Source organism: Ovis canadensis, chromosome 11 (genome assembly GCF_042477335.2).
Source record: "Ovis canadensis isolate MfBH-ARS-UI-01 breed Bighorn chromosome 11, ARS-UI_OviCan_v2, whole genome shotgun sequence".
NCBI classification, from domain to species: domain Eukaryota; kingdom Metazoa; phylum Chordata; class Mammalia; order Artiodactyla; family Bovidae; genus Ovis; species Ovis canadensis.
Window position 1 is genome coordinate 42,010,242 of NC_091255.1, and position 12,273 is coordinate 42,022,514.

A 12,273-nucleotide genomic window follows, 5' to 3' on the forward strand; every position below is an offset into this window, starting at 1 on the left:
AATTCCATGGGCGGAGAACGCTGCTGACACGGACTGCCTTCCAAGATGCTACCAGAGGGGTTTAACACTTCCATTTTATTATGAGTTCACCTAAATAATACTTCACAATTAAGAAGAAATCCAATACAGTCAATCACCAAACAATCTGTTTTTAGATTTCAACAAGACAACTCTGGACCTCAAATTCCATGTACTGTAATTTCCGATACTTCAGAATTTTTAATTAAAAACTCATTTATGCAAAATTAGTATCTTTGCTCTTTGCCCTCTTATTTCCAATAATGAAATCATTTGCACTTAAAAGTCAACCTCCTGTCTACAAAGTGTACTGAAAATGCAGCTTTGCTTCTGCCTTGGTTCTAGTCATCTGATGTGGCTTTTAAGTTCTGAAACTACACGTGCCAGAAAACTGGGAACAAAGTGACCTGGAGGTCCTGCCAGGGGTGAAAAATCAGGCAACAGACTCTTCTAAATAATTACATATTTATTTAGCACTTCATAAACACTTATATATAAAAATAGTCAACAGTCTCCCAAGAAAGATCAAAATATGTGGGGCAGAGACAGCTGTGCATTTGAAGCTGAGGTTGTGTTTTTCTTGTTTATATTTGAAAACACCAGGCAAGTGAATTTTATATCATCGTAAGGACTTTCAGTCCGAGGTAAACTTACAGATATATAAATTCCTATCCCACAAGGACAATTCCAGCGGGTATCGAAACTATTCTTACAGAGAGGACAGTGACCTCTCAAGTTGAGTCTTCTAGTGACCCGCCCCCCCTCCAACGTCTCCCTGAGATGACCAGTTTGCCTAAGTTTCTGCGGAGCAGACAGGAAGTCCTATCTTGTCTCGTCTCCTATACGGTAGCTGATGGTCCAGATGCTCCTCACACGAGGGATGCAGTGGTCTCTGCCTGGCGGAGGCTGCTGACCTGGTCTTACATCTTCACAAATGGATGCACTTCCAACAGTTTACAGTCTCGTTTTGAACCTTGGATCCCTCTGAGTTACACGATTCTGGACTGGAAAAGTCTTTTAGTTTCCAAGGTGAGCTTATTCACGAGGCTTTTGCCAATGCTCGTGAGTTCTCAATGCAGTTCTGATCAGCACTGTCACCACGTGGAAGTGTCTGATTCAACCACAGCCTTTATGATCAAGCAAACATCTAACAGAACCCCAAAGAGATTTTGGAAGTCAGCCCAACACGTGGCAGTGGCTTGTTCTGGACTAGGTGAGGAAGTCAGACCTCAGCTTGAAGAGGCGAAATCAAGGCTTGACATGGGGGAAGTAGGGCTTTCTAACTTCTTCAGAGACGTCACGTGGACAGCTATTTCACCTAAACTAGTGTTATTTATTGGATTCCGTATTCAAAAGGAAGCATAAAAATAAACTCCAAAGGGTAGAGTGTGGCCTGGTTTGTGTTCTCTCTGCACATGCAAAGCCACAGACTTCACTCAGCACTCTGCTGCTGCTAAGTCGCTTCAGTCGTGTCCGACTCTGTGCGACCCCATAGACGGCAGCCCACCAGGCTCCCCCGTCCCTGGGATTCTCTAGGCAAGAATACTGGAGTGGGTTGCCATTTCCTTCTCCAATGCATGAAAGTGAAAAGTGAAAGTGAAGTCGCTCAGTCGTGTCTGACTCTTAGCGACCCCATGGACTGCAGCCTACCAGGCTCCTCCATCCATGGGATTTTCCAGGCAAGAGTACTGGAGTGGGGTGCCATTGCCTTCTCCAACTCAGCACCCTGGCTGCCTCTAAAAAAATGTTTTCACGACAGACTCGTACTTTGTGTTTTTTGTCTTTTGTTTTTAGAACAATTTCATTTTGTGCTTCAAAGACTGCTGAATCTTCTGAGAAGAAAACGGGGAAAATCAAAGGGAAGGATCATCTTTGTGCAGAGTTGATTCCAAAATGCAAAAAAAAAAAAGGCAGAGAGACTTCCTGGCAATGACTGTTCAAGACAATGGCTGTTCTAAGGAGACCGTTTGATTGTTTATGAAAAGGGCATTCCTCCCCTACACATGCCCCCTCTCACACAGAAATGGCTGTGGCTCCCCATCGCGGCAGGGCTGGGCGGCCTCTCCTCCTCCACCTGCTCTGCTAGCTGACAGAGACCATGGAGCTGGAAGATAGAAACAGGAGGCACAGGCTGGTAAAGGGGTTACTCCATGTAACACGACTGCAGTCTACACACAAGAACTGATAGCTGGCAGTGTCCAGGGGCACAGCTCAGATCCAGGACAGGATCAGCACACCTAGATTTTGACTTTTCCCATCCCTTGCAGAAGTCAAGAGGTCTTCAGACAGAAAGAATGCCATGAACAGGCTCCTCCCACTAGACCTTTGCTGACAGACAAGGGTGTCGGCAGAGATGACGGAGACCAATCACATCAGGCCCCTGACAGAATGGCCTGTGGGTCCCTCTACTGTCCTACAGTTAAGAGTAAAAAAGAAAAAGGACTTCTTTTATGATACACACGTGCTGTGTACACACGTGCTGGAGAAGGGAATGGCAACCCATTCCAGTATTATTGCCTGGAGAACCCCATGGACAGTGAGAAGAGCTTGGTGAGCTATAGTTCATGGGGTCGCAAAGAGTCGGACACAACTGAGTGACTTGGCACGGCACACAAGTGTTAAAGGCTTCAGGGAGGCACACACCCTTGGCCCACTTTTCAAAGTGAATCTGTAGACGGGGCCAGGCAGCAGGCCAGACGCAGCTCTGCAGAACTACAGGCGGCTTCTCTGATGCCACACGTGCGAAGCTAAGCTATGAAAATGCATGTCTGTGCGAGTGAACGGGTGATGCTTGCCGGGATACTGGAGGACCAGTTTCTGCCCCGAGGGCCAAATAAAATGCCAGCAGCCCAACAGTTGGAGGTATGAATGTGAGGTCTGCTCAGAAAGTGTGCGGGAATCCTCTTGAGAACTGGCCTCTCCCCAAGGTGGGGATGGGGAGGGGGTTGGACATGTCGACAATCCCAGGGACCCAGGAAGCTACACCTCCAATGCCCCACACCTCCCTTCCAGTGACAGCCCCAGACACCCAGCAAGCAGTGTGACATGTTACATCTGTGAAAACAACACAGGGCGCACAGAGGCACACAACCAAAGTCAGAATGCAGGCGCGCACACAGAATTAACAGCTGACCCCAGGGAGGCTGGCAGTGACAGGCTGCATGCTGCTGGCTTCAGGGGCGGCAATGCAAGAACCAGAAGCACAGACTGACGCATCGTGCACCTGAAATGTCCTAGTTTGGAAGCTGGCACAGCTAATCATGCACAGACATTTCAGCGTGTTTAGCTCTTTAAGATGTTTCCCATGGCTGCTCACTGGTGTCACACAATAAGTACAGCAGAAATCGAGTAAGTCCCCTGCAAACAATGGTTTTAACAGTTTCACGGTAAGAGCAGACACACAGAGAGGTCTGTCCCTGCTTTGGTCTGAGACACCCACGTCATGCACGTCTCACTGACAGGGTCTTTTGTTAGAGAGGCTGCGTGTGGCCCATCGAGGCAGTAAGCTGAGTTGCATGTGTGTTCTCTAAAATTGCCAGGCCCAAGGACTCAACTTTTCAGGAAGAATATCTGTTGTTTCAATTTCGATGAAAGTTTTAATTTCATTGTATTTCCCTTAATGGTTCAAAACAAGAAACAGCCAGAGTTGAAAAAGTTATTCATGATCCTTTCATCCAATAATTTATGTGTCTGGCAAAACTGCCCACTTTCAGGTCCACAAAAACTACACAGGCTTGTTCAGATTTCTGGAAGAGAAAGATGAGGTCCATAACCTCATGTGGAGGTGCCATATGTAAGGGAGACCCCAGGCTTCTGTCAGGAAGATGGTTCAATGGGCGTGCAAGTCCATGACTCTCCATCAGAGAAAGCTCAGCCCATCAACTTGTCTCAGAAAACAGCAGAGCCTGGGGGGATGGGCCTTAAAACCTGACCTACTCTTACCTCCTCATTTAAGAGACAAAGGCGCTTGGTCTGGGGAGAAAACCTGCAAAGGTGAGATCAGAGCCTAACTGTGCCATGTATCTTAACATCAATTATTCTGACTCCCAAATAAAAATACCTCTGAAAACTTCACAGGGCTGAAGATAGCTAATGAGCTAAGTTTTAGAGTCATCTAAAATTAGTATGCTAAATAACGCTCCACTGTTTTAGGTACTGAGTTCTTGGGAACAAACGCTAATTCGTCTGCTCACCCAGGCCTGCCGCCCACCCGCCTGCTGGCCTGTGTTCTCTTGAGAGCCAGCTGATGACAAGGCGAATCGGTCCACCTGGAGTCATGATCCAGGTGCTTCTCCTACAACGCTCTTACCTTCTCTTGTTGTACTAATACTTGGAGGACCTCGTTAGAATTTTCTGCACGTTCTTCGGCTGTGGCTGAGCCAAGGATGACTTCTGAGTTCTTGTTAGGTGACTGTCAAAGTCAAGAACTCAGGCAGCCAAGATGGAAGCACTATGCTGATCTGGGACCTTGGAGGGTGGGAGCTGGTTCCAGGTCTGGCTCAGGTGGTGTGTTCAGGGAGAGGCAGGGCCGCCGGCAAGTAACTTCTCCAAGGCCAACACTTAGAAGAGGCAGCTGGTCAGGGTGGCCAGAGCCTGGTAAGAGACCACTCTGGCAAGTGTCTGGAGGGTGGCCTGAGGCAATGACGGCCAAGAAACCCACTGATGGCACAGGTTCCGTAATGTGTCAGTTCTCGAATTTTGAAATATTGTGTGATAAGGGATTAAACTGCTGTATTTGGGAGGTAGGTTTGCAAATCACTGGAAAATCAAAAGAGAAATGTACTGCGTTTTTAAAAAAAGTGCCCCTAAGTTAGAAAATGCTGGGTATAGCAAATGGGGGGCCCTATGTGGTCAAGCTACATGTAGGCGTCCTGTGACATCAGGCTTGTACAGATAATCTGACCTGCTTCTTAGATCTATACAATAACTTATTGAGGGCCACATCTTACACTCAGGGCTTGTCTTTCACTGTTTATCTGTGAGATGACGTATATATGAAGCAACGCAAGTTATGATGTGGTTCTTCCTCCAAAGACACACAATAGAAAACCAAGACACGTGGACAAGCAAACAAAAGTAGACACCACAGTAAACCAGAACAACCCACAGTCATTTCAACAAGGAACACGAAATCTGCTTTCCCACTTGGCTGCTCCCTGAACTGAAAATTCATGTGCTTTGGTGGCCAGAAAGTATAGGTTTCACTACACAGTCATGATCTTGATTTTCATAAACAAAGGGTCACGAGACTGACCAAAGCAAGTTTGGTAAGAGAATCAAAACAGAATTCTGAGTAGAAATCTACCCCTTCCACTGCCATGAAATTCACGACACTACATCAGACCCAGAGGCTGGGAATCCAGCCTCCAGCAATGGTGGAAAACAGTTATAAATTGCAAGCTGTACAAATCTATATCCAGAATCTACTAAGGGTTTTTAAATTCTACTGTGCTTTATATTGAGAGACATCTTAAAATTCAAAATAACTTCTAATAACCAAGAACCTCAATGTTAAGGACATCTATTCCTGACAGGGGAGAGACAGCAATGCATGAGCTGAAGCCTAAAATACTGTGACAATCTTGCCCGGAAACCATTTAAACTTTAAACAATAAGCAACTCTGAGCTCACTCTGGGAACAGCTTCCTCTGAAAGCTCGCTATTAGGACAGGCTTGTTGGGAAAATGCGGACTGCGATGTCCTCCCCCTGATCGGCCCCCCCGAAAGAAGAAGGGAATCTCGTATTGGCCCGATGTGTGTTCTCCATGCTGACCCTTTGAAATAAAGTGAGTTATTTCATGCTCTTCTGCAGAGGGCATACAGGAGCTGCTAAAAAAAGGACACACCCTGCACCAGGACAGTGGGTGGGGTCTGCACCCACCAGCCAGGCTGCGTAGCAGGCCAGCTTCTCCCACTGAGTGAGGATGACCCACATGGGGTGCTGAACCAACAAGGAGATGGAAGAGCAGCCTCTCCTCCAGACCCCAGAGAGGACTTGGCTGGAGCTCTGTCCTCATGGTAACCAGCTTCCTCATCACCAGGAACGGCAGTCATGGGGCTCTATGGACTATTCCTACCATGGAGCTTGTTATAACTTGGCCATGGGGTTAGTTATTCATCGGCCATGGGTTAGCTATAACCTCGCCAGAGGATTCGTTATAACCTGGCCACAGAGCTAGTTATAACCTGGCCATGGGTGGGGACAGAGCAGCAGAAGGACCTGGAAGGAAGGAGAAGGCTCGGTGAGGGCAGAGACACCTCCGCAGCCTGGGGGAGGAGAGCGGCCGGGACCCACCTGCCGCGGGTCTGTGCATCCCCCAGCGCCTTCTGCAGCCGGGCGTTCTTCTCTTCCTCCTCCAGCAGCCTCCGCTTGACGGCGCGCAGCTCCTGCTGGGCCTCGACCTTGATGTCATTGGCCACCACTACCGCCGTCTGCAGGTCAGCCTGGAAGCGCCGCCACTCTTCCGTCTCGTCCTGGAAAAGCCAGGTTTGCGCCCACATCAGACTGACGCCCCAGCCATGGTTCCAGGGCCCAGGGGTGTCCATAGGAAAGACGGGCTTTGGGATCTTGGTGCTGGGAAAAGGCACGGGGGGCTGCACCTGCAGGTGCGGGAGTCCTATCCCTGAAATTGAGGCTGCCTGAACCTCCCTCCTGGCCACACTGTGGTTCCAGGCCCCGCAAGTTTACTACACAAAGCAGGGCTAGAGAGTCGTCAGGGTGTGTCTCAAAGGTGTCCACACCTCAGTTAACGGGGATACTTCAGGTAGAATGATGCTCTGGCTCTGACCGCGTCTCACCTTTATCTGCTTCGTCAGAGTCTTCAGCTGCCTCTCCAGGTCCGACTTCTGTTCCTCCAGCTTCATCACGCTGCCTGGAAAGAAAGAGGCAGACTGGAGTCAGAAATGTCTTGAGCATCTGGGGAGCTGAGCTCAGGAGCCAGGCAACCTCAGGTCCTGCCACGGGCTCTGAGACCTGCCCCTGTGGCCAGGCTTCCCAGCTCAGCACCCAGAGCACAGGAGCCAGAGGCAGAGGGTTCCTCCAAGAGAAACAGGATGAGTAGGAATGTAAGTGATGTGAGGTTAGGGTTCAGCCTCAGAGACAGGCTGCATAAACTCACAGCGCAATGGGAAGAGAGCCAACAGTCACTCACGCTCACACGCTGAATGCCTGGAAGCAGCACAGCAACCTGAACATCCTTTGCTGCTGTGATGTGGAAGAACGGCTTTTCTTTAAATTTATTTAACTGGAGGATAGCTGCTTTACAATGCTGTGTCAGTTTCCACCATACAACAATGTGAATCAGACACAAGTGTACATGTGTTCCCTCCCTCTTCAGCCTTCCCGAGGGTGGGGTTCTGAGTAACAGCAGGAATGGATGGTTATTACTATTGTGATATTTAGACCAGCTTCCAGAGTCTGGAACTGACTCACAGCTAAAACTCTGAATCACCTGGGGAAACTTTTCAGAAGCACAGATGTTCAAGCTCCAGACCCTGACCCATGGAATCTGGTTTCCCAGGGAGACAGGGTCTGGGGGTATCTATGGTCCAGGCAGGTACAGACAGCTGCCAGGCACAGAGGATCAGCTCCTGGAGCAAAGACAGGTTATGCTCCCTTAAGCCTCTGATCCCAGTGTTTTCATCAAAGTTTAATGCTGTTTGCATTAAACTGGCTCGCTGGTCAATATCTTTGTGGAAAAAAGCCCATCCCATGGGTTCTGGAACCTGCTCACTCACAGCGTCCTTCTCCCATGTAACATTTGGCAGGCATCTGAAAGACACTTCTGCAGCCTGGGGCACTCAGAACGGCCTCATCTGCCAGGCTGGAACTTCCCTTCTGTGGGTATCAGCGCTGGACGAGAGAGCTTCACACCTTCCTGGGAATCTGACCACACATTTCTTTGATTTGGGTTCACAACCACACTGTTCAATGTTTTGGTTCTTTTTAAATTTCATGAGTCTACCAATGTCACTACTTTCCCATCTGCTCTACTCAGCACTTTCCCAAGCGGCTCGGGGGCAGTGGCTCCTGGTCTCTGGAGGTTTGGTCCACATGAGGGTACTGCATTTCTGGTTGGTATGAGGCTCCCCCGTGGCTTGGATTTCCTGCATGTGATGTGCCCCGGCTCTCCTGCACCAAGGACAGTGGATGGGATTTCAGAACTACACTTGGGGCCGTTGTAATTTGTTGTGAAGCAAAGGCTTCTCACTGCAGTGGCCTCTCTTGTTGTGGGGGTGCACGGGCTCCAGAGCACAGACTCAGTGGTTGTGGCGTACAGATTTAGTTGCTGCATGTCATGTAGGATCTTCCCCGATCGGGACTCAAACCTACGTCTCCTGCCTTAACTACTGGACCACCAGGGAAGTCCCTGGGGGCCCATTTTAAACAGAGGCATCGCCAACATCCAAGCACAAAAATGCAAAACACATGGCACTGAGTCAGCTGTAAAAGACACCTGTGGATGGTCCAGGCTGAAACAGGAAGGCGGGGTCACCGTGGCCGCACCCAAGCTGGGGAGGCCCTCTGGGAGACTCAGACTTTTTCCCCGTCTGCAGGGTGCCAGCAGCTATGGCAGCACCGTGTTGATTTGGGCAAGGGGGTGGGGGTAGGAGGATGGGGTTTACAAGAAAGTTTTGGCAAGCAGGTAGATTCACCACCAATAAGAGTTTCAAGAATAGTTTGGAGGAACTGTACCCACTGGGGAACCTTTCAGCCCACCAACTGTGCTATGTTCAGCAAGGCGGGTGCTGCTAAAAGCTTGCACACTAAGTCTTTTGTTACTAAAGGAAAACACATTAGATGGGATCATCTGATAAGGCTTATTTGGACAAAGCAGGCAGTGTTTACCTAATCTCTGAAAAACATCCCTCCCTACTCAGAGGTAGCAACTGGTTCCTAAATAAGCCACACACAAGCGCCTCTTCAGGAACATGTGGGCAATGTCTCAAAGTCAGCTGATCCTACTGTCCAGGGACCCATGCTAGGGCTGTTTTCTCCCGAGGCCGACCTCCAGCCCCCATCCTTCTACCTGGCAGATCCCAACGGTAACACCTGTTGGCACCTAACCAACAACACGCAGCTTTCTAACGCCCACACACAACCAACAGCCTTTCTTCATCAGCTGTTCTGTGGCCCAGTTCGAGAGACCGATGATTCTGTCTCTTCTACTGGCCTTTCTTCTTGGGAGACCATAGCACGCTCAGAAGGAAGACCTGGCAACCAGTGTCCCCACCTCCATCCTGACCCATGCCCACAAGGGACTTGGGTCCACTTACTTTCCAGCTCACTGATGAGCTGGTTGTTGTGCAACTTGACGGCACGATGCTGCTCCACCTGGTCCTCCAGCTCGAATATGGTCTCCTTCATGTCTTTGATCTCTGCATCACTCTCTGATGCTTTCTCTTGTAGCTTCAGGCTGGTTCTGCTCAGCTGCTCTGCCTGGTGATCGCAGATCTCCTTTAGGTAAGAGTAATCCTTTTCCACCTAGAAAGCAAGCAAGATGCCATGGTCACCTGAACAGGAAAGAGCTCCCCCCATGTCCACGCTGGGCCCACTGATGCAACAGCAAAGAAAACCTTGGGCACGTGTGTGCCCAGCACCGTCTCTGTGTTCTGGGCCTCAAAAACAGCCAAGGCAGAGAAGCGTGATGGATGTCAGTGGCCAAATGGATGGATTCTGGGCCCTTTCCTGTGGCGTCAAAGAAACCTTGTTGTTGTTCAGTTGCTAAGTCGAGTACAACTCTTTTGTGACCCCATGGACTGTGGGCCGCCACGCTCATTCTGTCCATGAAATTTCCCAGGCAAGAATACTGGAGTGGGTTGCCATTTCGTTCTCCAGGGGATTTTCCCAATCTAGGGATCAAACCTGAGTCTCTCACGTCTCCTGCACTGGCAGGAAGGATCTTTACCACTAGCGCCACCTGAGAAGCCCCTAAAGAAAGCTGCACCTGCTGAAGTACCCCTCTTTGCTGCCCCTTCCTTGGGGCTGTCCCAAGACAGTGGCCACTCGCCTCACAGCCACAGTGGAGCAGCGCCCTCTGCTGGGAAGCCAGAAAGCTAACTCCCGCGACATGCCCCAAACCTCTGTCAAGTACCTGGGGCTAGTGTTTCTTTAGAGGAACACTAATGGGACAGCCACAGCAGAAATGTGCACACACCAGACACAGATACAGGCACAGCACACTCACTTCACCTGTTCAAGTTTAATCAGTAACGTTCTCAACACACAGAAAAGCACCAAAGGGGACAAGATAACTGTGTGCCAAAACAGGCAAACCAACTATTAATTTTTGTCATGTTTGCTAAATCTTCTTTTACCCTAATAAGATGTGTTAAAGCCTCACCCTTCCTCCCACACCAGAGTGTCCAGAAACTGGCATGTGGTTGTTCCTTGAAGAGTTTCCCACGTTTACTGTGTGCGGATGTGCCCATGACAATACACACTGTTGTTCTGGATGCTCTAAAACTTTGACACAAATGATATCACACTATCTTAGGCTTCTGCAGGGCACTGTATGATACACTGCACTGTATCTTATGTAAGATGCTCTCGTCCTGTATTATTATTTTGTGTCCTGTATATACTGTGTTGATTACACTTCTGTAATTTGCTTTCAACTATGTTTTTGAGATATATTCATGATACACAATGTTCTAGTCAGTACTTTTTTTAAAAAAAGAAAAGCTTTATTATTATTATTTTTTAATGCACCATGATGTTTGTGGGCTGTTAGTTCCTCAACTAGGAATTGAACCTAGGCCCCTGGCAGTGAAAGCGCTGAGTGCTAAGCACTGGACTGCCAGGGAATTCCCTAGGTCATTACTTTAAATACTGCATAATATCCTACTGCCTGAATACACAAATCACTTTACTATTTTAAGCTGTATCCTGGTTCTACAGTCCTTTGTTATTAATAGATGTATATTTAGCAGGTTATGTAAACTTGACACCTAGTAGGTTTCTTCCCAGATTTGGAAGGCTAAGTCTCCAAATACAATTTTTTTTCCCAATTGCATTTCATGTGCAGAATCTGTGGGTATTTGAGAACAGTACCGCATTTTATTAAAATAGCTACTCTTGGTATAACATTCTTATTTTTTACAGTTTTATTAATTATTTCATTTTTGGCTGGACTGGGCCTTCACTGCTGTGCAGGCTTTTCTCTAGTTGCGGCAAGCAGGGGCTACTCTCTGGTTGCGGTGCGAGGGCTTCTCATTGCAGTGGCTTTCCTCTCATTGCAGAGCATGAGCTCTAGGGTGAGGGGGCTTCAGTAGCTGTGGCATGTGGGCTCAGTAGTTGCGGTTTCTGGGCTCTGAAGCACAGGCTCAGTAATTGTGGAGAACGGGCTTAGTTGCCCCGAGGCATGTGGGATCTTCCGGGCCCAGGGACTGATCCTTCGTCCCCTTCACTGCCAGGCTGATTCTTTCCCACTGAACTACGAGGGAAGCTGCATACTGTTTGTCAATTGGGAGGTTTTGATCAAGGATAAGGAAGGAAGGGACTGAGGGAGAAAATGAGCGAGTGCCTGTGTGGGGGAGGGGAAAGGGTGCAGGTGCCTGTGGGGGGAGAGGTGAGGGGCAGGAGCGGCACTCGGGGGTGGGGCCACAGGCCTGGACCAGACTGCGGTGTGTAAATGTCAGTTCTACCAGACTGAGCCCTGTATCCATCCATCTCCCTGCCCTGGTGTCCTTATCTGAACAATTAAATGGAACTTAATACTTAGTTTATCACTATGCCTGGTACAGGTAAGCACCCAACAGTAGCTATTCTTTCCTAACTGCTTTCTGTCTCCGAGTATGTAAGTTCAAGAAAATTACAACACATGGAAAAGACCAAAAGTCTTATGTCCCAGGATAGCTACTTTAATAAACAGAAGATAGACAACTCTTAAGGAGAAAAAGCCACTGCATTTTAGCTCCTGGAAGGCTGGTATCTGACAGCCTTTAACAAGCAGCCACAGGAGGAACCTGTGGGCCTTGCCTCCCGAAGATCCTGGCTTTCTGCAGAGCAACCAGGCTCCTCCTCACAGACCCTCAGGTTAAGGGCCACTCCCCTGGGGGTCTAGAAATATGTCCTTTGCTTGACTGGGACTAAAACAGGAGGATGTAAGCAGGTGAGGAATGGCTGAGGACTTGGGGGTTTCCATGTGCAGCTCAGGCTACCAGCCTCTCAGGAGCTCTGGCCTCCGTTACATCCTGCATGTTGGGGTCGTGAACACAGGTGCAGGTACAGGAGGCCCTGTGCTGGGTGCCGTG

The 12,273-nt window shown here is 48.9% G+C and overlaps 1 protein-coding gene across 13 annotated transcripts in view; it reads right to left on the bottom strand.

Annotated features, from left to right (window-relative positions):
* The window catches only part of SPECC1 (sperm antigen with calponin homology and coiled-coil domains 1), a 203,860-nt gene that overhangs the window by 51,099 nt on the left and 140,488 nt on the right, over positions 1–12,273 (bottom strand). For 8 of the 13 annotated variants that reach the window (XR_011259861.1, XM_069603445.1, XM_069603447.1 and 5 more), the window contains 3 exons: positions 9,295–9,502; positions 6,817–6,890; positions 6,314–6,492 (listed from right to left, as the gene is read on the bottom strand). Coding sequence is in view for 12 of the 13 variants with exons in the window: in XM_069603445.1 (XP_069459546.1) it covers positions 6,314–6,492; positions 6,817–6,890; positions 9,295–9,502 (461 nt within the window). In the remaining variant the exon portion in view is untranslated. Of the gene's footprint in view, positions 1–466; positions 2,123–6,313; positions 6,493–6,816; positions 6,891–9,294; positions 9,503–12,273 lie in introns of those variants that run through there. The other 5 variants (XM_069603453.1, XM_069603454.1, XM_069603452.1 and 2 more) reach the window with 1 other exon arrangement.